This window comes from Cuculus canorus, chromosome 15 (assembly GCF_017976375.1).
Source record: "Cuculus canorus isolate bCucCan1 chromosome 15, bCucCan1.pri, whole genome shotgun sequence".
Lineage (NCBI taxonomy): Eukaryota > Metazoa > Chordata > Aves > Cuculiformes > Cuculidae > Cuculus > Cuculus canorus.
This window is the reverse complement of record NC_071415.1, coordinates 9,284,201-9,309,006: the sequence shown is the minus strand read 5'-3', so window position 1 is coordinate 9,309,006 and position 24,806 is coordinate 9,284,201. Positions and strand designations below refer to the sequence as shown.

The 24,806-nt window shown below is 43.2% G+C and overlaps 1 protein-coding gene across 1 annotated transcript; it reads left to right on the top strand.

The window, feature by feature from the left end:
- Window positions 1-436: 436 nt before the first annotated feature.
- Window positions 437-13,216, top strand: TEKT4 (tektin 4). Its single transcript, XM_009562212.2, has 6 exons — window positions 437-961; window positions 7,877-7,947; window positions 9,591-9,734; window positions 10,705-10,927; window positions 11,227-11,381; window positions 12,877-13,216. Exons 1-6 carry the CDS (start codon window positions 437-439, stop codon window positions 13,091-13,093), a joined length of 1,335 nt encoding a protein of 444 aa, XP_009560507.2. The 3' UTR covers window positions 13,094-13,216.
- The last annotated feature ends 11,590 nt before the right edge of the window (window positions 13,217-24,806 follow it).

Here is a 24,806-nt window from a genome sequence, read left to right as displayed (position 1 = left end):
ATGATTCTACGATTTCATGAATGAGGTTCTCAGGGATGTGGTTTAGCAGTGGACAGGGGCAGATGGCTTCCACGATCTGAAAGCTTTGTCTGTTGCAGCCACGAGTCTATGACCTCAGCGTATCTTTGTTCACACCACGTGCCTTACAACGTGCCCAAAGCCTGCGAGGGGAACCCCTCCCGCCCCAGGGCCCGCCCCGAGGCCGCCATCACAGCATCCCCCTCCCCATCGGGTATTCCCCGTCCCCATAGTAACAGGCCGCGCTATGGCGGTCGCGGCGCTGCCCAATCGGGAGCGGTCTCACGGCGGTCCCGCGAGCTGATTGGCTTCTTCTCATGAGGGGCGGGGCTTTTCCCCGAAGCCGCCTTCTCATTGGCTGCCGCCGTTGCCTTGGCGACGCGAGGACGCGGCTCGGCCTAGCGGGGAGCCGGGCGCCATGGCGGAGGCCGGGGATCTGCTGGCCGAGCAGCCGGCGCCGCAGGCGCTGCCCAGCACCGCCCGCCCCATGAAGATGACTCTGAGCACGGGGCCCGACTCCTCAGGAGGCCTGGGCGCTGTTGGCTTCCGTACAGCCAAGTACCAGCCCCACGAGTGGCACTGTAACAACTCGGCTCTGTACCAGGAGGCCTTCGCGGGCTGTGAGCAGGCCGAGTGCAGCCGGGCCGAGGCCAAGGAGCTGGCCGAGCTCACCACAGCCGCTGCCCAGCGTGCCCAGCAGCACGCCACGGCTGCCCTGGTCCAGCGCATGCAGGACATACACTTATGGAAGGTCAAGCTCCAGAAGGAGATTGAGGAGCTCAGTGCTGAAACCAGCCTGCTGGCAGCACAGAAGCGGCGGCTGGAAAGGGCGCTAGACACCATCGAGATACCCTATGCCATTGCCACCGATAACCTAATGTGTCGGGAGAGGAGGCAGCACCCGGATCTAGTCAGTGATGAGGTGGAGAGAGAGTTGCTGAAGGTGAGCAGGACGTCAGGACGTTAAGGTTTGTGGGCAGCCCTCTCGTAATGCTGCCCTGGTCTTTAAAATGGTGAATAGCTTGGCCAGTAGGTGATAACTGCTGCTCATGAAAGTATCCTCTGGCACTAGGCCTCTTAGTGCCCCTTCTTTGCAGCCTGGACTCTGTCGCTCCTAGGTTTAAGAAGGATTGGTTGAAATCCTTCGTTTGTTTAAAAACTATTTAAAATTGTGAGTATGGCTAGAGCAGACCAGATCGACCCCCTGAGGCCAGAAACAAACAAAATCAAAACAGAGATTTCTTGAACCAAGATAGGCATCCAGTTCTGGCATTAAACTTCTTCCAGCCTCCAGTTGGACTGAAGTTCCATAATCTCTGCAGGTGGCACTTAAAAAATGCAGTAGTAGCCCATAAGCAGACTATGCTGGAGCAGTGAAATGCTGCTTGCCTGTTTCTGTGCTCAAGCCGTCCAGATCCGGCAGTCTCTGCCACTACCTCTGACTACTGAGTCCAATACTGTAACCTTGCCAAGGTTCATGTTGAGGTCGTGATTGAACACCAAACTACAATGTCTTAACATAAAACTTCATTTTAAACGTCCTGCAGGACAGCAGCGCAGCTCTCTCTGAACTGTGCAATGGAGTAATGAGCTGATAGCTCCAGGCAAGCTGGGGCGAGCACAGAGAGATGGTATTTCTGACAGTGTGACTTCAGCAAACTCAAGACTCCTGAAATTTGCTTGCTCCTTTTTCTCCCATAGAGGACTCGCCAGCTAACACTTCATTATCTGTCACTGAGATCCAACACTGCACGCAGATTGCCTTCAAAGCTGATGTAATTATTGTGGCTGCACATGTTACAGAGAACAGATTCTGGGTCATTTTTCATTCTGGAATGATACATATTCTAGTGTCCCACAAATAAATCAATGATTATTTCCCTGCAGCTTCCAATATACTGTGCGAGTTGATTCATGGTGAGGTACTGATTAAACCAGATGATAAATATTTGTTGTTAGAAAAATATTCAGAAGGCCTGCATAGTTGATGATGTGATAGTCTTTAGCAATATTTTGAGTAGGAATTGTGTACAACTACTGAATTGTAACCAGTATTTAAGAAGTTGTTTCAGACAAAAATATACATGAGAGTTAGAGTATAGGGTATTTCAGTGTGTGAATTGTCACATTCAGATTACAGAAAAGAAATTATTTTCATCGGCTGCTGATTTTTTAGAGAAGTCTGTGAAATGTAAGAGTTACACAAAAAAATCATTTTCTGGCAGGATTTTTCCACTGTATTTCTTTCCTCCTGATCTCACAGAATAGTTTGTTCATTGCTCAGAAGTCCATCTGCTGCTGCTAATTCTTCACCTGAAATTGTGATTGTCTGCTTGTGACGACAGAACGTCAGCAGCCAAGTGGGATGTCATCAAAAAGGAATGATGTGAGTTCAGATGAGGCGTGTGTACCAGCAGCAGATGGACTCTGGAGAAATGAAGATTTTGTTGCCATGCCAATGACCTTTGGAGTGTAGAAGGAAGAGGAGTACATAATATCAGAGGAAATCCTTCCCATTTTCACAGTGGAATGGATTTTATGGCAGGGATGTTTGCAAACAGATGTTAAAATGTGCCCTCTGTGGCTTTGCCAGCTCTTTAAGCTGCAGCTACGCTTTATACCTCTTTCACTGCAAGAAATCAGATGGTACTTTGTATTTCTTACTCTCTCCAAAACTGACTAATAATTCTTGACACTTAGAGCTGCTCTTCCATGAATTCTGGCTGTTCACTGTGCAGATTTCTCAGTTAATGGCCCAGTTCCCTGGTAGCTCTGTGTTACATTTGCTTATTTGGAAGAGTTATGCAAGTTTTATCATTGAAGCTCTCACATACTTTTTCTGAATGCTGCTTACTTGTCCAGTCACGTTCTAATCTTAACTCTCCTAAGAAATAGGAATGCAAGGGAGACCGGGAGTGATTTATTCTCTTCACATGCAAAAACTGACAAAAAGAAGAAATAGTTTACGAAAGTCTGCTGTGTAGGAAACAGACGTTCTTTTCCTTGCAATTTTAATTGCACAGTTAATTGATATTCTAGGACATTTTCCTTCCTTTGAAATTCTCCCTTTCCTACTAGCAGCTAAGGCTTGTGTTGGCGTCGCTCTCTGGTATCTTTGCCGTGTTCCTGCCAGCTCCCATGGACAGGAGCACAGAAGAATCTGCAGCTGGGAGAAGAACATGTCTAGACAAGGGACTGCCTTTCACATAGTCATGGAAAAGCTTTTCATACAACATAGATTTTGTTCCTGCTTTCAGCTTTCTGCAGCAATGAAGAACAATTCCCAGTTCCCAGAGCATCCTGCAAGATAACCATCCTGGCATTTGAAGAGTCAACATCAAATAGGCGTAGACGAGCAGTTTTGAATCTCTGCATGTAACAGCACTTTTATTATCTGTTCAGTAGGAATTACTTCAGATGACTCTCAAAGAAAACAGAAGTGTCTGTGATGAAGGTTTTATGCATTTGGGGTTTCCTATTTTTTCAGACAGTTTTGGTTCCAGCTCCTCTGTCCTGTTTGCTTTGCAGCATGGAGTCATATTTAGATCATTTATTGTGATACATCCCACCACCACTGCTGGAATGAGGGATAAGGATATTTCAGTGAAGGTTCCTCACATGCATAGTAAAATCAGCTGCTACTGAGCCATTCATTTGGCCCCACTTAGCAGCACATTCATCTTTTCTTAATGCAGTTCAGGTTAAGAAAAAGAATAGGGGACAGTTGTTTTTCCAGTAAAGAAGGATCTTTGATGACTAAAAAGATGATTAAATCTCTCGTGTAAAATAATTTTATTTCTTTGTGCTGCTGTATTGGAAATAGCTGAATTCATAAACAGCAGTACATGCATCTGTTTTGTTTGAGTTTCTTTACTTTCATATCCCCTATGACATCTCTTCTCAATCCTCTTTGCATCAGTTTAATGACAGTTTAGTACATTTATGTGCACACATTTAATATTGAAAACGTAAGCCCCGGCAAAGGACTCACCACGTAGTGGTATACTGTCAATAAATCACGTCTCAGCTGCATATATACTGCATTTCAAGGTTATTTCCACATGTGCAGTGTCCAAACTCATTAACTGAGTGCCACGTATAACCATGGAAATAGTGGATGTACTTACATTTATGCCATTTTTTTACCCTAGACTCTGAGTCTTGATTTGTTGTGTGTTTGCTTCAACAATGAAGTCAGCCCCAGCTATTCCCTGATGCTGAAGACAAAGGCATCAGCCAAGATCCTGTTAACTGTGTAAAATTTAGGTTTAAAAAAGTGGAGAAAGGATACGTGCTAACTGTAATAATGGGGCAAGAAAACGACAGGATACCATTTCCAAACCCTGTCATGTGTAGCTTTGCCAAGTGAACCAGTGCACAATAGGACAGTCCTGTACATAGACAACTCAGTTAAGAGTGCAGTGCTTATTTTCAACATCTGCAGTTTGTGGATTTTGAAATTATTTTCAGAGACCAGCAGAAAAAGGCCAGTCACGAAGCTAAGATTTTGAAGACTGTAACCTGCTTTTACTCCCAGCTGCAATGAATAACAGTCTTCTTGTTAGGTCCTGTCACGGGGAGCTAAATCTAGCGAGATCTATAAGCCAGCTTGCTTTTATTTGCTGTGCTGATGTGTAGGACGTCGGTTGTCATGTTGTCACTGATGGACAGATGCAGCTGGATTTGTAATCAAGGGCGACTGCACAGCCTCTCTCACGGGGTTCCACCAGTTCCTCTCTCGCTGCATTGTCCTGGCCCTGGCTGCTGTATTTAGACATTGCTGACACCTGCAAGTCGCTGATGGAAAAAGACAGCAAAAAAACTGAGTTTGTAAATTCGTGGGAGGCACAAACATCTGCTCTTAAAGATTTTCTTTGCACCATTAATTAGACGCTTACAAAGTCATGAACTGGGATGGTTTTATCGCTAGATTTGAGGAAAATCCAACTTCTGCATCATAAACATTAAATACTGTAATAAAATAAATGGCATGCTAAACTATAAAGTGTTCTCTCCCTGTTAACAACCTTTTATAATAACAGAGGTTTATTATTAGTATTAACTGTCAAGAAGGCAACTGAAAAGAAGCCAAGATCACTTCAAATTTAACAGTATTTTATTTTAATAGATAGATTGTGAAGATGTATATGGGGAAAATAAGGAGGGAAAAAAGGCATTTTATCCACAGGGCTCTATCATGAACTGAAAAATTGCAAATCTCAGTTAATATTGTCCTCTGAACCAGATATGCTGCTAACTACTAAAACTCTTCCACATGCTTTTCCTCTCTTCATGCAGACTGGGCTTTCAAATGAATTGCTTGCACTATTCTATGCACAGACTGATAAAGGCCACCCATTCTGCCACTCAGTGAAACCCAGACCTGCCCCCCGGGTCTTCATGTGGAGTCACCCACATTTGTATGGCTGCAGTCACAAAGGCTGGGAGAGCTGTACTCCTGGCTGCAGCTCTCTGCTGTGGTTGTCGATGGAATTTATTCCGCAGAGAAAATGGGAAGGAGCAGACATGGCATTTTATAAGTCCTCCTCTTGGTATTTGACATTCCCAGCTCCTGCTGCTCTGCAGGTGGTGCTGCCTGGCAGCACGACGCAGCAGGGACCTTCTCCCACGCTGGTCCCTCAAGTCAGCCACAGCGATGGGTGGGCAGCGAGTGGGATTGTACTGCGATGGCTGACAGCACAGCCAGGACAGAGAAACCTAGCTCAAAGGATCTTCATCTTCAACCTAGTGCCACAGCTCCTCCCAGCTGTACTGACTTTTAACTTACTTAAAAGTTAAGAGAAATCATTTAGTAGTTTGATGTTGAAAATTCATTGTCGTTTATGCCTGCTCATTCACTCTAACTGGTCTTAGACTGCCATTAATGTTGGCAATTGTATCTTCAGTTTTAAAAGTCACATTTGAATGCACATCTCCTAACAGGGTATCAGTTTTTGAATTTTGTTTTACATCATTTAACAAAGGAATTCTTTGGGTTTGCACTATTTCACTTTTTCCATATGAGAGACCTTAACTGCTAAACAAAGGCTTTTCTCATTTAAAATTGTGCACATTACTCACAGGAAATTAATTGTCTCTTTATTTACATGGAGACTGAGTACCCAACACAAAATAATATCAATTACTGTAAATGTAATTGTGAGTGCTGGATCTTTCTAATCCTTCAAAATCCCTTTGACTTTTTATTTTGGCAGCTCAGCCATTGCGATACTTCCTCCCTGCAGAAAATGAGTTTTAGCATTCTCACAGTTTGTAAAATGATACCTTCTGCTATCTATTTATTTTGTGTTCTTTTCGAGCCTTAAAAAATAATCTTTTCTTTCCAATCACGATTATCCCTTTCCATTTAGAATAAAATGATCTTTCTAATGGTCCCTGTTGGTTTCTTATGATGGAGAAACTGACACTGCAGGGACATACGCACTCATTTATTTGTCAAAACCAGCACAAGGATTAATGAGTGCCAGCGCTGTTCTGGGAGTAAAATTTACTAGTAAGTATATACTCCCAGAGCTGTCATTGGTGACTGCCATTGATGTAAACCAGAAAAATTAATTAATTTTTCCTACGCAGAACCTCTTTTTAATATCCAAGCCTCAAATATTAAATTTATTTAAATTTAAAAAAAAAAAAAAGAAAAGAAAATGCTTGCTGGACTGGCTTTTCTGTGATAATATGTAATCACCAGATCAGGAAAGTCACTCCATAGAGCATTGATGGCTAATTCCTACAGCAGCATTAGTGCAGTCAGAAATGAGCACCAGGTGCTTTTTGTTCAACAAGAGATTATTAGAAAGTATGGGCTTTTTTTTTTTTGTTTGATCACGTTTGTGTTGAAATGAACATTCCTGCTAAAAACAGCTTGAACAGAAACTTCAGGCGTTGGATCCATTAGTGAGGTGAGGCAAAGCTTCGTGACTCTGAGCAGTCAGTGTCTTGCATCTCAGAGGTGATTAACCCCTCAAACAACATTGCATATTTGAGAGAATTCTCTGTCTATCGCCAGAGGCGAAATGAGCTCTGGAATAAATAGATCTAATAAAAAAATTGCAGCTCTAAGCGCCCTTGGGTTTATATCATGACAGCTCCCCTATACCCGCTGAAGCAGACAATAACTGTTTAAATCAGAATAGTAACTTCTATTTTTAGTTAAGGCAGAGCATTCAAAGGAGCCAAGCCAACAAAAGATTGGCCTGGACATTAAATGGCACTCTATCTCCATAGTTCAGTGAAACTGCAGGAATCTGATGGGCAGCCTCTGCCCTGCATGCAGATAAAACGGTTACTACAGAACAAGGCAGGGGCTCTGAAGGTGTCTGCAAGGACTCAGCAGTTTCTGGAAGGGAGTGCCTTGCCAGAGAAGTACATCTGCTGTATCACATCCCTGTATGAGGCAGCAGCCTCTGACACCTGAGATTGTGCTCGTAGGACAGAGAGTGTCCTGCCCAGTTTCAAAATGGTATCTTGGGTTTGAGCAAGGCAGTGAATCTGGTCTCCCACTGAGTGTGTTTTTTCCCTACTTCAATACTGTGCAAGTAATCCAGATATTCTGTTTCACCTGATAGAATATAGCCTTTTCATAGAATACATGTGCGATATGAAAATAATGAATCCTCAGGCTTTAGAAGTATTTCAAGTATTGCTGCTGCCTTAGACACACAGCTCAGTTACCTCCTATCTGCTCACTCTTCAGAAGATCTTGTCTTGCAATAATAGGATAAGAGTGATTAATGAGTGGAGGATTTAAGTATTTATCCACAACCACTGAAATCAAATTGCTCTGCACATTGGCATTTATTGCACTGGGTATCACAGAACTCTCAATGTTTTTATCTAGGAACTTGAACTCATCAGAAATATCCAGGAGCTTTTGAAAAGAACTTTGATGCAAGCTGGCAACCAGATGAGGTAAGACATTTTTCATGTTACCTTAGTAGCTAATTCATATAGCCGAATGATTCCAAACATATAGGAGTAAACTTCCCAGTGAGTAAAATTCATACCCGTTCCAGGCTTATGAGCGACATGAATTCTGTTTAAATCTGGAAAGAGACTCTCAGTGATGAAACTTCAGGATTTTCAAGCAGGCTGCTGTAAGAGAAGAGCTGTGCCCTAAAGCCATGCCTTGGATTTTTAGCCCTGACTTCCAGAGTGTTCCAGTTTGTTCTCCAATTTTCCAACACTGAACTTCAGCGCAATAAGAATATTATCTGTATATCACTCTATGCTGTTGCATCTTAGTGTATATTTGTAGTATAGAATCTTCTAAAATAATTTCTCTGATCAAAAGACCTTTTCAAGATGACTTTTTTGCTGCCAGATATCAGTATAAACTTAAAATATAAAGCTTCACTCGACCTTATGTATCAGTATGGATATTCATTGCATTGCATTTCAAGAAGAATATTTGCTTTTAGTTTATAACAAGCCCCTTGGAAAGATGCTATCTGAATCCTAAGGTGTATCAGTATGAAGGAGGCAACTGGGAGAAGCCTCGATATTTTAAGTTTTAATTTTTTTTACTGTGTTCAGATTTGTACTATTCTACCAGATGAAATGAAATATTTTTTTTTAGAAAGAATGGCTTTAAATGCAAAATAATATCAGGTAGTTCTGTGTCATGAATTAGACTATGGAGGTGATCAACTGAGTTTAGGCTTTGCTTTTTATAATTGTTTTAAGATCATGTTATTGCTGTTATCGGCTGGCACAGTCTTTTTAATTCCTTAGGAGAGAGTGACATCTGGTGTTAACAGTTGATAAGAACCACTGTCTTTTGTAATCTGAAGTAATTTCAATTAACTTGGTGATGTGTGGCTCGTTTAATTGACAACAAGACAGCAATTTTAACTCTGGTTGTCATTCTACATGTATCTTCCAAGGTCAAATTCCATTGTCTGTGTGCTACAGTCTTTGGAAGGCTGGATAGGAGGGCTCAGAGAATAACACAGAGTCGCTTTATGGAGGTCTTAAATTTGAGTCAGACTCAATATAGTAGTGAAAAATTAAGTGCTCAGGGATATGGTTTAGTAGTGGACATGTACAGTTGGACTCGATGATCTCAAAGATCTTTTCCAACCAAGCGATTGTATGATTCTATGCTTCCATGAAACAGGAGGATGGCTCTTCTATTATCCATACCTGATATGTTACCATGGGGAGAGTGTTCTGTTGGGCAAACCTCCTACCTATTCTTCACATAGTAACACATGGCAGCTGCAGCCATGATTGAAAAAGTCCTCCGTGTTTTAGGTTTATTATATAAAATCCAAAGTCCAATGACTACTTTGTCTTGGGATATAAGAGCTCTAGGCCTTCAGTAGACACAGAACAGTACTGAAGGTCCAAAGGAGTGGTTAACACATCAGGCTTCCTGTTATTCTATCAGATAGTTGTGAAAGGGGGTGTTTGGTTGAGATTTTCAGGAGAGTTTATGTTCTCACTGGTCTTTGAAAGACAGAGACTCAGAGGCCAGCCTTACAAATGTTTGTGATAGTTTTGTTAACTGTATTGTTTTCCTCTAATAATATGTGATAATGATGATTTTTCAGAATAAATCAAGATCACAAAGAGATTTGTGAAATGGACTGGTCAGACAAAGTTGAAACATACAGCATTGATGAGAAATGTGAAAGATACAGTAACCAGAGCACCAACATCCAGTTCCATCCTGTCACAGTGAAGTTTGAAGAGAGGTGAGCAGCTATGGTCATTATACTCCACAGATAATCCTGGTAATATACAATGCATCCTTTGTGTCAGTGAAAGCTGTAACACTGCTCTGAAATACACGTGTGTTTTTTCTTTGCACATACAATTTCATATTGAGGGTGCTGACTGACGAAAAGCTTGACATGAGCCAGCAGTGTGCACTCACAGCCCAGAAGGCCAACCATATCCTGGGCTGCATCGAAAGAAGTGGGGCCAGAGGGGCGAGGGAAGGGATTGGATAGTAAAAGCAGTGCTGCCATCTCAGCGTGGCACCCTGCTGGTGTCAAAGTTGGTTCACTATTTGCAATTTGTTGAAGTTTTTCTCAGAAATAATTGGATTTATACTTTTAAAGCCTGATCTAAATCCTATTGAGAGTTCCTGTTTGACATTGGCAGGCATGCCATTCTTTTGGGAAGGGCATGTGCTGCTTCCAGAGAGGATTATCATTACATGCAATAAATCTTGCTGCTTCCTCCTCCCCTTTCAGGTTGTGTTCATATGATACAGTACCCAAATGCTCTGTAGTTCCTTCTGCTGCTCAATATGGCGAAGTATAACCAGAGATCTTTTCTTTTTCATTTGAAGCAGCCACACTCTAAAGCTTGAATATATTAATTGGTTTATTTGCTGGTGGCTTAACTGCTTGTGCTTGCACAAAAAGGTATAGGTATGTTTTTTTGCCTTAGTAGTATTAGCTAAAGATGGAGGAACTTTGGATAATTTTGTGTCATGTATTACTTCCCACAGAAGCCACAAGAGGAATGGGAGTTTATTCATTTCATAAAGAATTAGTCCTGTCCTTCATAGTAAGTCTAGACTTCATGCAACAGCAAAACCAATTAGAGGTTAACAGCACTTTTGCAGGGAGAAAACCAGCTTGAGATTATTTCCTTAAGTGCAACTTGAATAAAGGGTGAAGCTCCTATTTGTTTCCCATCCCCCTCTTCTCACAGTGCCTCAACACCAGAGACATGGGCCAAGTTCAGTCATGACAACCTCTATAGGGCAGAACAAGAAAAACTGGCTTCCATCAATCTTCGTGCCTTAATCGACAACATTCTTCATGACATATCTGAGGACCTGAGGAGACAGTGTGCTGCTGTTAATGAGGCTTTTGCCAAACGCTGTGAGGAGCTGGATGAAGCAAAACGCAAACTAGAGCATTATTTGAACAAAGTAAGTGTTATTCTTGAAATCCTGGCTACAGGTGTGATTGCCTCATTTAAGAAGATCACAATAGATTTATCCTCTAGGAAAATTATCTCAGTTCATGTCAGATACAGAACACTATTTTGTGTCAGCTTAGTATCTGATAAGAGTATTTCTGTTTCTGTACTTTTACTTCTTCTATATTCTGACCAAATAGGAAGTCAAAACTCTAACTGGCTCACTAGGACCATAAATGGATGTAAACATGCACAGAGACTATGTGTATTTTTATTTAAACAGTTCTTTTTCTTGGGTATCCTCTTTAGACCCTTAAGGAGATTGGACATCAAGAGACTACCATTGCTGCTCTCAAACAAGCTATCAAAGACAAAGAAGCCCCAATGAAAGTTGCTCAAACAAGGCTGTATGACAGGTCTTTTAGGCCCAATGTAGAGCTCTGCAGAGATGAAGCACAATTCAGGTAAACACTATTAAGCAAGCCCTCCAAGGTGTCCATTCTACCTGGAAGTGAGGCTAAATAGCTTTTGCAGTTTTTATTGGCAACACATGGCTTCCAGATTTTTACTAGGTTTGAATGTGATGTAAGTCTGAAATAATTCAGTTGACTGAAATAGTGTAAGAAAAAGTTCATTTTAACTTAATGTATTGACAAACAGAAAACCTATAGAGGCAATTCTGCAGTTTGTCTTTGTGCTTTCTTCTCTGATCTGTGTGGTTTCTTTTTGATTTAGATGATCCAAAAAACCTTGACAGCATGTGAATGATTTGTAACCCTTTTGCTGTCAGCAATTCACCACGAGGTGGACTGTGTGCTGAATGAATTATGCTTCAAGTGCTGAGAATGCAAATAGGCTGCACACATTCAGAGTCTGAGACAAGTGCTCAGTTCAACAAAGCATTAGGCCGGTGGCATTTGATTTTTAGTAATAATCTGTTTTAAAGCGGGAGGTCAACAAATCCTTTCAAATTAAAGGTCTAAGTGTCACATTTGTCAGTTTTGATCTCATTACAAGCTTTGTAATTGATTCTCCTCATTCACGTTTTTCCTACCCTTAGGAAAAGTGGGCAGTTGGCTTTTGCAGGCTTACAATATCCTTGTAGCAAAGGTGCCTGCCATTCAAAGGCAAAATGCTGTTCTTTAGACGGTGAGGAAGAAGGTATAGTTAATCCAAATGCTTTATACCATCTCAGGCACACTCACTTTAGGTCCTGATTCAGCAAACCATCCATGTGGAAGCTTTTCAGTATGGACACTGCCTTTAATGGGATTTGAGGACACGTGCAAGTCCTTTGCTGAATGGGCATGTGTTTAATTGCCAGGCTTATACTCTTTATAGTTACTCAGATTGCATAGCACACAAGGATCTTCTTTTTCCCAGGAAGTAAATATGTGCCTTCTCTGCCAGCAGATTGCAGTGAGGCACCGAACTCTCACACACACTTCTTTAAAAATGATTTGCTGCTTTTGTAAAATGATGTGCTGCTGCTTCCTTAAAAGCTTATATGCTTTTAAAGTGAAGACTATTTTCTTATCTCTGGTGCAAGTATCATCTTTAATGCTTGAGTTTTAATACCAGTGAACAGATATCAAAACTCAAGCTTTATGAAATGCTGATCCAGTCAAACTGGGTGGCTTATCTAACAATTTTTGTCCTATAATTCTTAGTATAAGTGTCCTACAGAGTAGGAGAAGGTGAGGATGCATAGTTCCAGTGTGCTTAGTGGCCAAAGACATTCTTGGTACCATCGAAATAATGGGAGGCTTCTATACAAAAGCTGTGCAAGTGAACTCTGCTTTTGGCCAAGTATGTAGGAATTCTCAGAGGTCCTTTGTGGTTGAGTATTATGATTGTATAGCTGCTGATCTTTATTCTGGATAATACAGTTCATTTGTCTTTTTGAATGCACACTGGCTTCTCCTCATTTTTTTAATTACTTAATGTAATTCTGTTCAGGTTGATCAGTGAAGTTGAAGAACTAACAGAGTCCATCGCATCCCTGAAGAAAAAACTGCTGGAATCTGAACAGTCTCTGTGGAACCTGGAAGACACACGGATGAATTTAGAAAAAGAAATAGCTGTGAAAACAAACAGTATTTTTATTGATAAGCAAAAGTGCATGGCCCATCGCTCACGCTACCCTACTGTTTCTAAATTAGCGGGTTACCGGTAGCAATCTTTGCACTAACTATGCAAAGTCTGGAAGAAAAATGTAATCTAGAATCTTTTATATAAAAATACATGGATTATATTATGCTGAGAAGTACTCCATTCATGGTTGTTTTCCTTTATTTGATTTAAGATGCATTGGTATTCTGTCATGGTGGGCTTTGAGTCTTGCCTTTAAAAGTTCAGTCTGAGTCCAGATGTTTATTGTGAATTTAAAACATGGCTTAAAGGTAATTAATTACATCTAGACTTTATCTATATCATCTATGTGTAATTTGCATAGTATTTGATACTTGGGGTTTTCACCCTAATAAGTGAATGTAGTATTTATAGCTTTCTAGCATTTTCAGGCAGCCTGAAATAAGAGCAATAAAACTGCTTGCCTGACAGAGGATTGCATGATCAGCAAGGAAACACATGACAGACTTGTAAGCTGCTCAAACATTATTAGTGTAAAAAAGAACGTTTGCACAGGTTAGATGGCAATCTGACCATTGGCAGAAGCACTCTTGGTTCGTGACACCTGCTTAGTCTGAAAAGGAGTTCAAGGATTTTTAACCTTCAAAGTCAATAAATATATATTTTTTTTTCAGAGAAAAAACCCTCAACAGCTTGTGAGTAGCAATCGTGACTTTCAGCTTAAGCAACTCAATGTTGAATTGAGCTCTTGATCTGATCCAACTATTCCCTGGGAGCAAGACGTGTTTGAACATTTTCCCGGAACAGAGAACACATCAGACTCATCTGCTCCAGCAGAGCAATGTAACAAATGTCATTCATCCATTAGCTTAGTAGGGCACTTGGTTAAATATGTGATGTATCAAAAAAGGGGCAAAAGATGGCACAGAACAGAATTCCATTATGGTTTCCTCTATTACGGTTTTTTGCTTTTAAAAAGCAGCTGATCAAGGAGAGCGGAGGAAAAAAAACCAAAAAGCAAAACACACAAAAACCATCGTAGCCAGCATACATTTCTGAACAGCCCTGCTCTGTTAACAGAGAGGAGAGGCCATTAGCCTGTCTGGTTTTCTCACAGACCGCTATTTGTATTCTCTTAACTCAGGATGTGCAGAGCAGTACTCAGCAATTGCCCTCCTGCTAAAAGCTACTACTGATTCTTTGAAAAGTGGCTGTGTCAGTGAGGGCTTTTGACCCAAGCCACTATTTTACAGGCTTTGACTTCAAGAGTTCTGTTTTGCTTTTCTAATAGATTTCATCTTCATTATTCTATTTTTATAGTCCAGAAGCTGAATCCTAATTAGAGACAAATGGCATGTAGATTAGAAAAAAAATAAATGTGGCTCTACTGTGCTTTTCTGTGCACAGAACTTAAAGCGCTAAAACACTACGAAAGATTATTTTTCTAGACTGAAAATATTCTCCTTCATTCTGCCTTTCTTAAAATTGAAACACCTTTTCACATAGTCCTGCACAGTTAATCCAGAAAATCAAGATGTCCATCACAGCATAATTTGAGAGACTGAATAAAATCTTCCAGGAAGAAAATAACTCTGAAGATAGGGAGAAATTTCGCTTATTTCTTTAAAATATTGATTGCTTCATCTGTTTAACATTTATACTGCTGCTAGTGAGCTTCCGTGCTAAGGGATAGAGATGTATTTCAGATCATCGGCTTTTAATTTCTTTAAACCAGCACCAAACCACCTGAAGTACATCCAGAACTGCCCCTGTTTCTGCTGCTGGTCAGAGAGAGAGGAGGCTGCAGAACAGCAGTGGCTGAAGCACCAAGAGCCTGGAAGGGGACAGTACCTCCCACTAGAAAAAACAACTACAGTTTTACTAATTATTATTAAATATTCCCAGTTCCTGCTAATGCCTTCTGGCTTTCTTCTGGGCACTGACAGGAGCTGGTGGCTATTTTGGATGCTGTATGGGCAGCTGGAGGTCTACAGAGGCAGCAAACAGCTCTGATTCAGCCTTGGGGCACTGAGAAGCCAGGGCTGTGGGAATCCATCTCCTTTCCAGCTCAGCCTCACGCCAACAATACAAAATGGAGCAAGACCAGCACTTCTGAGCACCCCACAGGCAGATGATGTCTGGGATTTGCAGACTATAACTACTGCTAATGCCTCTGGCCTTCCTGGCATGGGGAACTTTCCTCTTCCCGAGTTTTAACGACTTTCACGCTCATCTTTTCAGTCTTTCACACTTTTTCCATGAGCCTATGTAGGAGGAAACACAGAGAGTCAGGAGATGGGTCACCAGACCCCAGGAGAAAGCCAATGAGCCGGTCAGCTGTCTTTCCCTCAGCTCTCCCTCCTGCTTCTTGATTTGGGATTGCATGGATACGACGTGCCCGAGTCTGTAGCACATTTTACTAGTGCAGCCCCAGCATATGAATGATTACCTCAGCTCTGCTGGCATTGAGTCAGGCCACGTTGCACTTCATGGATGTTCCTCAGCTGAGAACATTATCTGCCCAATAACTGCAGGATGAGAGGGTACAGGACGTGGGCTCTCCTGAGCCAAGATTCCTGGCATTTTATGACCCCAGCTTTTGCCCAAAGATAAATTCAAATCTATAAAATTGAGGGAGGGATCATAAAGCCTTGCAACTCCCACCCTTATGAATCAGTCACAGGCTGCAATTATGAAAGAGCTCTTAGGTCTCTGTGTGCCTCTTTCAAGAGCTGTAAACACACCACATTATACCAGCAAAACAAACTTGACCTGTCTCTTGTGGCTTTGGCTTCACCACCAAAGGACAGGCAGAAGGTGGATGGAGCAGATAGCAGCCAAGAGTGGTAAAATTATCTCCCTAAAGCTTTCTGGATCAAAGCCAGGCCATCTCCAGAGTGCTGAGAGGCATTGATGCCAGTATTGAAACGTCCCGAATCACCGCTTGCTGTCAAGGAGGGTACAGATTGGAAGAGTGGGTGAAGGTACAAGCATAGAGGAGACCAAAGTATTGTGTTCATTTTGGGGTGAGAAGGTTGGGAACCACTCGCATGGCCCTTGGGCACTCTACCTTCTCAGCCAGCACATCCTTCCCAGGTGGGACATCTGCAGGCTCTCCTGGCTGCTGTATCTGTCAGGTGCAGAATTTGCCTCCTGGACAGTGTGAGGTAAAACAGGGCTGTGAGGAGCTGGGATTGCTCCATTGATCCTTGCACATCAAGTAGAAGCCTGCCTAGATGCCAGACTTTCTCCTCCCACAGGGCTTATGAACTTCCCACCTTTCTTTTTGAGTTTTCAGGACATTTGAAAGAAGTTTCTGCCAAGGCAGGGGCTTTCCCCCAGGAGGGACTGTGGCTCCTCCTGCCCATCCATGCTGCCACAATGAAGGGCTTACTGGCAACCAGGGAAAAAAAGATATTGTCCCTGACAATCATGGGCCTGTAGTCAGCTCTTACTTGGCTGTAGTTGCACTTAGCTGGAGCTCTTCTCACTGTGCAGACACTTTCCCAAAATCCATTAGGGGTCAGAGAGGAAACAGCACAATCAAGCTTGGAGCCAGTAGGATTCTTGTGGATCTCAGCATTAGCTGTGTGTTGTGGCAACACTGTGTCTAGACCGTGAATTACCACCCAAGCGTTTCATTTCATGACTGTTTAGGAGAGAAAATGGAAAGGGGACAACAGGATGGGTTGGTTTTATTCAAACTGGGTTCACAGATTGAGCAAAAATACAGGGTTTGTCCCAGACATGGAATGGCTGAAGAAAGTGACAAAACCACTGAGATTAAATGTAAGAACTTTTCTTTATTTGGAAATGTTTGCAGTTTCTTCTTCTTTAACCAGCTTCTTTTGAGAACCCATTAACAGGGTGAATCATTACTGGAGGGAATTCAATCGGCCAGAACTGAGTCAAGGCTGCAGAGCAGCTCCAGAGAGGTGGGGTGCGGAGAACGAAAGGGAGAGCTTACAAAAGCTGCTTTTCCTAGAGGAGAAAAACTGGTCAGAAACATCCGTGACACAGGAATATGGATGGATCTGGTCATTTGGGACTGTTTCTTCTGCCAGGCAGTGAAATTACCTGCCACAACACGAGCCCACAAAGCAGCTCAAAGTACTTTTTCACCCACTTAAAGTGACTGGGTGTTCTTGGTCCCCAGTGGGGCACATGTGGTGGAGGTGGAGCACTCAGCAGTTGTCCTTGAGCTGGTCTGTGTGCCCAGCACCCTGCGGACAGCCCATTCTGGGTGCTGGCACATAAGGTCCTGCCAGTGGGCAATGCACCAAGCTGCCTCTTGCAGCTTTTTGTGTGCAGATGTGGAAGCATCCCCTGCGCTGAGAACTGCAGAGTGGGATTACACATCAAATAAATTGAAATCCCCCAAAGTCCTTGGCTGTATTTCCATTTCATACACTTATATCATAATGATGGAGTGAGTGCCTGGTTCAGATGCGGGCTCGTGATTAAGAGTTGCTTTCAGGCCTTGTAAATAAAAGATCATTTTTATGATTGCTGCAGTGTATGAGCTCTTCATAGGAGAGGCTTTTAAAATCCAAAGGGGTTCAAGCATGCAAGGGATTAATGCAAAGCTGCAGGCATCCATCTCATCTGCAAATTCCAATGTATTTTTACAAAGGCCAGTTTGGCTGTAAAACTGCTCTGTGCTTTCTGGGAAAGCCTGGGAGCCATTCCCTGCCCAGGCACAGTGGGCACTTGTCTGGAAACCTGGCAATAAGTTACCTTTAAAGCCAACCAAAGTCTATTGCCAAAAACAGAGCTGTCAGGTTTGCTGTAGTGCCTCCACAAGCAGCAAACACAGCAAAAAGCTTTTTTGCACTGAAAGCAAAAGGATTCCTTCAGCGGAGGATTCCTTGTTTGCAGGACAGCATCCTCGTGCTGCTTCTGGCACGAGGAACGGTGCCAGGATACAGTGGAGTTGGCAGAGCTGTGGAAGCTTCGCAGCAGATGATGGACCATGGCACTGTGGCTGAGGATGTTCTCAGAGCAGCTTAACGAGAGCTGCCCCAAGCGCAGGAGGGACAATTGTGCATTCCATGGGCCATCACTACCAAATGGCTCAGTGGCAGCTCTTCAGGCAGCGTACAGGGGAGCTAGCAAACTCCCTCATTGCTCAAGTAACAGAAACAGGGCTTGTCTTTCCAGGAGACCAGCCTCCTTCAACCCTCTTGGACAAACAAACCTGGAAAGCTTCGTATAAAAACAAGTGAGCAGCTAGGAAATCTTGTGTAAAGTCTCTACCAGCTTCCTAAGAAGAGGAAGACAGAACTTTGCCTGTATAACTCAGCTTATGCTGAGAGATGGCAAAACTGACCAAGCAAGCTCTTATCTATCTTACCTATCTTTAATACATACAAGAGAGCATCCTTCAGAAACACGAGCATCAAGCCTTTGTGATTATACACACAGCCGCCTAATTCTGAGTTTGTGTCACAGCACAAGATGTGTGTATGCACTAAGAGGTAAATACATTCTATAGCTTTTCCCCTAAACCAACACTTAAATTAAAAGAATTAGTCCTCCCACCACTAATCAGCCTATATTTAAATGCTTTGCATCTGCTCCAAAACTCCAGCTGACAGTTTAATCAAAGCTCTTACAAATACATTTTCCACTGCTTGCTGCCAGCTCTGATTACTGTTGTGTTCTCCTCGCCGCTCATCACATGCCGTGACGAGCTACGTTTTTTGGGAAGCATCCATTTTCAGCCCTATTTATTGCCCTCTGATGCTTCACCTGGTGCAAACCTCCTTGTGACAGTAAGGGAAACCAAAATAACCGTGGCAGGGCTCCGGTGTGGAGTCTCCGTGATGCATTCACGACAGCGCAGGGCTGGGCCAAAGCTGGATGGTGTTCAGCAAATGGGGAGCTTTGCATTCAGGTCTGATCTGCACCGTGTTTAGCAGTGTCCAAGCACTGATATGGTTGGGAACAGAGAAACCAGCACCCATCAATTTGCCCTGTTGAAACAGCTCCAGTTTTCTTCTTTAATCTCTGAATCACTGCACGAAAACCACTCAACTCATCTACAGCATTTGGGAGAGAATGAGAAAATTGGTGAAGGGGAAACAAAAGCCCAGGAGCTGTTTTCATGTAGGAAAAGGAATATGATCTGTCAAAAACATTATTTTTTACACATTGTTTGTCTGGTTATGGTGCTGAACAAGAGTTACATTTTTCTCCCTGACAGCTCATCACGAGCTGAGTGCTGAGCTGAGGAGTACTTAAGAGAAATGGAGCAACTGAGATCCCACCAGCCTGGTTTATCCGCTCTCAATCCTTACAGTCTTGTGGATGAAGAGGAATTAAATGAAAGATAAACCAAACAAACCTGAGAACCTCTACAATTTCCAGATCCAGCTTTGTTTTTCCTGACTGCACACTTTTTATACTTGAAGAAGGGAGCAAAATAACAGCTAGAAAAAACTCCAAGATGCACTCAGTTTTGGTTTTAAAACAAGGATTTTCCAATCTTTTATGGGAAAGAGAATCTGCCCCATCTCTCTCGTGGCTGCAATCAGCGAAGTGACACCCTATCTGTGTCGCCAGCCGTCAGCACATGAAAGGTTGGGCTGTGGAGCTGGAAACTGCTGCCTTTAATTAACAGTAACTAAAGGAAGATGGAAATAAGATCTAGAGAAAAAAAAAACCCACAAACATCAAAAAACTTTTGTCGTCATCTACTGATATGAGATTTTATTTTCATGGTGTCATTAGTGTAGGGGGAGAATTCCTTTACAAGTGAAATGAAATATATTGTGTGACCTGCTCTGGAGTGGATTGGTTTGTTTACTGATCCCAACCCTTTTTTAACTCCCCACCCCTTTAAAAATAATACTTGATAATTTTTGAGATGGAACTCTGCACTGACGAGACATCAGTGGGAACCCTGTGTCCATATCTGGAGTCCTCAGCACAGGAAGGATACGGAGCTCTTGGAGTGAGTGCAGAGGAGGCCACGGAGATGATCCAAGGGCTGGAGCACCTCTGCTGTGAGGAGAGGCTGAGAGAGTTGGTGTTGTTCAGCCTGGAGAAGAGAATGCTCTGGGGAGAACTTAGAGCAGCTTCCAGTGCTGAAAGGGGCTCCAGGAAAGCTGGGGAGGGGCTCTTGATCCCAGAGGGCAGGGATAGGATGAGGGGGAAGGGTTTTAAGCTGAAAGAGGGAAGATGAGATGAGATCTTAGGAAGAAACATTTTCCTGTGAGGGTGGGGAGGCCCTGGCCCAGGTTGCCCAGAGCAGTGGTGGCTGCCCCATCCCTGGAGGTGTTCAAGGCCAGGTTGGATGGGGCTTGGAGAAACCTAATCCAATGGGAGGTGTCCCTGCGCATGGCAGGGGGTGGGACTGCATGGGCTTTAAGGTCCCTTCCAACCCAAATCATTTAGGGATTCTCTGAAATACTGCCTCTGGAAAAATCCAGAAGGAAACATCCATTTTTCTGCACTCACTCACTCACTCACTCACAACTCTGGCTGCCGGGGGAACTGTGGCTATGTTTAATTTAGCAGAAATTTTTACTTTTTCCCATCTTGCCCCCCAAGATACAATTTCATTCAAGAAACATTTCTTTTTCTTATCTCTGGGTAACAAGAAAGGCTCCTGGGCATATTAGCAGCGCAGTAGGACTGGGGGATGCATCAGGTTGTTTTCCCTCTGGCTCTCCGATGTCTAACAGCAGCCCTGGAACGGATACAATTATTTCAGTCACTGAACCTTGAAGGGAATTGGTTTTGAGCACATCCTCCAGCGCTGAACCGGGCTCTCAGGGTTTCTGCTTGGGCTTTCAGAGGTGTTTAGCAGCAATGAAGCAATTACGGTTGAAGATGAGAGGGTGGAGATGGCTCCCTGCCACCCCACTGCTGACCTCAGATCCCAGTTTTACACCCTGGGAAGGAGCAGCAGCAGCTCAAGGCCTTTGTTCCCTCCCCAGAGCCCACATTCCCGACTGAAAATGAAATCTGGCTCTGGGCACTCAAAAATAATGATTTATGTTAATGTGGTGCTTTTATTTAAAAAAAAAAAAAAAGGGGGGGGGAAGAAAATGTTTGCAAACAGTGCTGCACGGCATAATGGTGTGTAATTTGCCAGAGTTTTCAACACTGTGTTATAATCCCTAACTTAATTGTGATAAATTACTTAAAAATAAGCAGATGTCAAATGAATTGATTGAAGCAGCGCTGCGTTACAATTTTCAAAATCTCTTTTAATCATGGATGTTTTTTCCTTAAGTTTTGGTTCTTATGAGGTTTTCTGTCTGCAAACACCCTCAGGGGTTTCTTTCCCCTTCCATTCCTGTTCGGACATGAGAAGCTGCTGAGCACAGGATTTGTCTGCAAACTTTTCTTAGAATTGTGGAATCATTAAGGTTGGCAAAGATCTCTAAGCTCATCCAGTCCTGTCAGCCGACCAACACCGTGCCTGCTAAACCACGTCCCAAAGTGCTACATATCTGTGGTTTTTTAACTCCTCCAGGGATGGAGACTCCACCACTGCCCTGGGCAGCATCTTTCAATGCTTCCAGGAGATATGGTTGAATGGCAGGCAGCACTCTTCCTACTAGAAATAAAATCAACCACCAGATCTAACAGACACCACTGGTGACAAGACTTTATACACTGAGATACACGAAACGTAAATAGAGGGCCACAGCAGCGCACTTGCTGCTTCAAGACAGCTGTGTTCAGAGTACCCAGATACCACAGTCTGTGTTCTAGACCTGACATTAGGGAGCATTTCTTTACTGAGAGGGTGGTCAAACCCTGCAACAGGCTTCCTAGAGTGGTGGTGGAGGCCCCGAGCCTGTTGGTGTCTAAGAGGTGCTTGGACAATGCCCTTAACAACATGCTTTAACTTTTGGTCAGCCGTAAGTAGGGACTAAATGGTCCTTTTAGGTCCCTTTCAGCTGAAATTCTTCTCTTCTCTTCTCTTCTCTTCTCTTCTCTTCTCTTCTCTTCTCTTCTCTTCTCTTCTCTTCTCTTCTCTTCTCTTCTCTTCTCTTCTCTTCTCTTCTCTTCTCTTCTCTTCTCTTCTCCTTTCTTCTCTTCTCCTCTCCTCTCCTCTCCTCTCCTCTCCTCTCCTCTCCTCTCCTCTCCTCTCCTCTCCTCTCCTCTCCTCTCCTCTCCTCTCCTCTCCTCTCCTCTCCTCTCCTCTCCTCTCCTCTCCTCTCCTCTCCTCTCCTCTCCTCTCCTCTCCTCTCCTCTCCTCTCTTCTCTTCTTTCTCCTCTCCTCCCCTTCCCACCACACACCCATCTTCACTGAACTAGAGACCTTCCAACTGTGCTTTATGAGATGATTCAGAAGTCAAATCTCACACAGACTTTCAGGCTGTCCCAGTACGGCCTTATGCCCTTTAGGGCCATGAAATCATAACTGGTGACAGTGATTTCAGTGACTTTCTCATTTGGTTAGCAGGCTCACGGCCAGGGCTCGGCAGTTTCCAGCCAACCTTTGCCTTCATGAAACTCTGAAAACCCACAGAGCTGCTGCAGTAGCCTGACTTCATAACGTGACCTTCAATTATCCTCATTAAATTAAAAAAAGCCAAACCCAAAGAGCATAAACCTAACAATTCTGTCTTCTGGAAGACTAATGTGCTGACATTTCTGCAAATCCATCGGCGGTGAGAGGTTAAGTCCCCAGCAGAGAGGATGCTCATAACAACACAACAATGATGCGAGGAAGCCTGAGAAGCATCACGAGGTCGGTGTGAGACCCAAACACCCCCTTCAGCTTTTCTCACCAAGCCATTTTCATTCTCTCCTTATTGGAGGTGACAGTTGTTTCCCGGCTGTCCACCCAGGGAGCTGTGGTGTCAAACGCTCTGATTGAATTAGTGTGGGTAATTTATATGGAGGTAAAATAGAATGAAAAGTAAAGTAACCAGAAATGAGATTATTTTTCTAGGTGCATTTATCTTACTGTGACATTTGAGAGCATGAACTTTTAACAGCAATAAGCAAGGCCAATTTATCTGAGAGTTTAAATATTTAATTCCCAGAAAGACAGATGCAATTTTTCAGATTATAATAATTATTTTAGACTTGATCAACAGGAGGGAGAAGCTTTGAGCTGGCATAACAAAGAAGTCAAACAAGAAAAGTAATAACAAATTGACCATGGGCTGGAAAACCCTCTACACCACAGGGAAAACTGGCTTTGGGATGGGAAATAGGGGACCTAACTCCTCTTTCTGCTGATCACCCGTATAGCAGCCACAGGCAAATCTTGCCATCTGTTTGCTTTCCCTTCCTGCCTTCCTTTCTTTCAGAACATGAACTGCTTGCAACAAACTTCTTTTCCTTGCAAAGAAAGCAGGAACCCTTTCCCATGCACCAGAAGGGTGCTCGAGCCCTTCATTCAGCCTTTGGTTTCCAAATAAGGCCAAAACAGGCACTGGAAGGGATAGCATTTACCTAAGTTGCTTTTAATTGTCATGGTACATGAGTGCTTGGAAGTTTATCCATCTCATCCCTGTGGATGCCGTGAAACCTATGGGTGCTCAGCCCTCCAATCATCTTTGTAGCCCCCCTCTGGACCCATTCCAACAGCTCCATGTCCTTCCTGTGCTGAGGACTCCAGAACTGGACACAGTATTCCAGATGAGGTCTCAGAAGAGGGGAATAGAGGGGCAGAATCCCTTCCCTCGCCCTGCTGGCCATTCTTTTGATGCAACCCAGGACACAGTTGGCCTTCTGGGCTGTGAATGCACATTGCCTGCTTGTGTCGAGCTTCTCATCCCCCAGCACCCCAAGCCCTTCTCTGCAGGGCTGCTCTCAATCACATCATCTCCCACCCTGGATTGAAACTAGGGATTGCCCCGACCCATGTGTAGGACCTTGTATTTGGCCTTGTACTTGGCATCGTTATGGACCCACCCTGGACAGCCCTCCCAGGCAACAGCAGTTCTTATGACCTACTTAAATAGGCCCATCTCTTACACTTACAGAACAGCAGCAGCAGCAGAAAAGTCATTGTAGCCCTTTTCCTTGACAGGCAGCTGGAATTAACCCTGTTGCAGCAGCAACCACAGCAATCTGAATGTGTATACAAAATAGTCCATTCCAGAAAAAATGATTTCAGCAGCTTTCTGAAATGTCACTAAGAATAAGGAAGATATTTTTTATGCTTTATTAATTGTCACCTCGTGATAATTTTAATTCTAATTTCCTTCTCAAATTGTCCATAGAAGTGTTCTTTGACGCATTTGAGGGGTTGTTTTGTGTTTTCTTTGTGAGCATTTCCAGGCAGCTGCTGAAAAACAACTATGTTGAATAGAGTGAACCAAAGGGTCGGTTTAACATAAAGAACAATAGAGCAGGGAATCAAAAATCCAGAGACATTTTAGGCCATGTGCAGTAATGAGAGTTTCTGTTTTAACATGATAAAACATCAACTCTATTCTGGTCTAGCACTGGGAATTCAGACAAAAAGTACCCCCATAAATTCAGCAGGAGAAAGCAGGGATTTTGTATTTGGAAATGAAGGGTGTAACTGAAATGCAAAAATTTTTGTTGGGAAGCATCAGTAACCCTTAGAATCACAGAACGTAGAATGCTTTGGGTGGGAAAGGACCTCAAAGCCCATCCAGTTCCAATCACCCTGACACGGACAGGGACACCTCCCACTGGATCAGGTTGCTCAAGGCCCCATCCAACCTGGCCTTGAACGCCTTTAGGGATGGGGCAGCCAACACTACTCTGGGCAACCTGTTCCGGGGCCTCTCCACCTTCATGAAAAAGCATTTCTCCCTAAGATCTCATCTTAATCTTCCCTCTTTCAGCTGAAA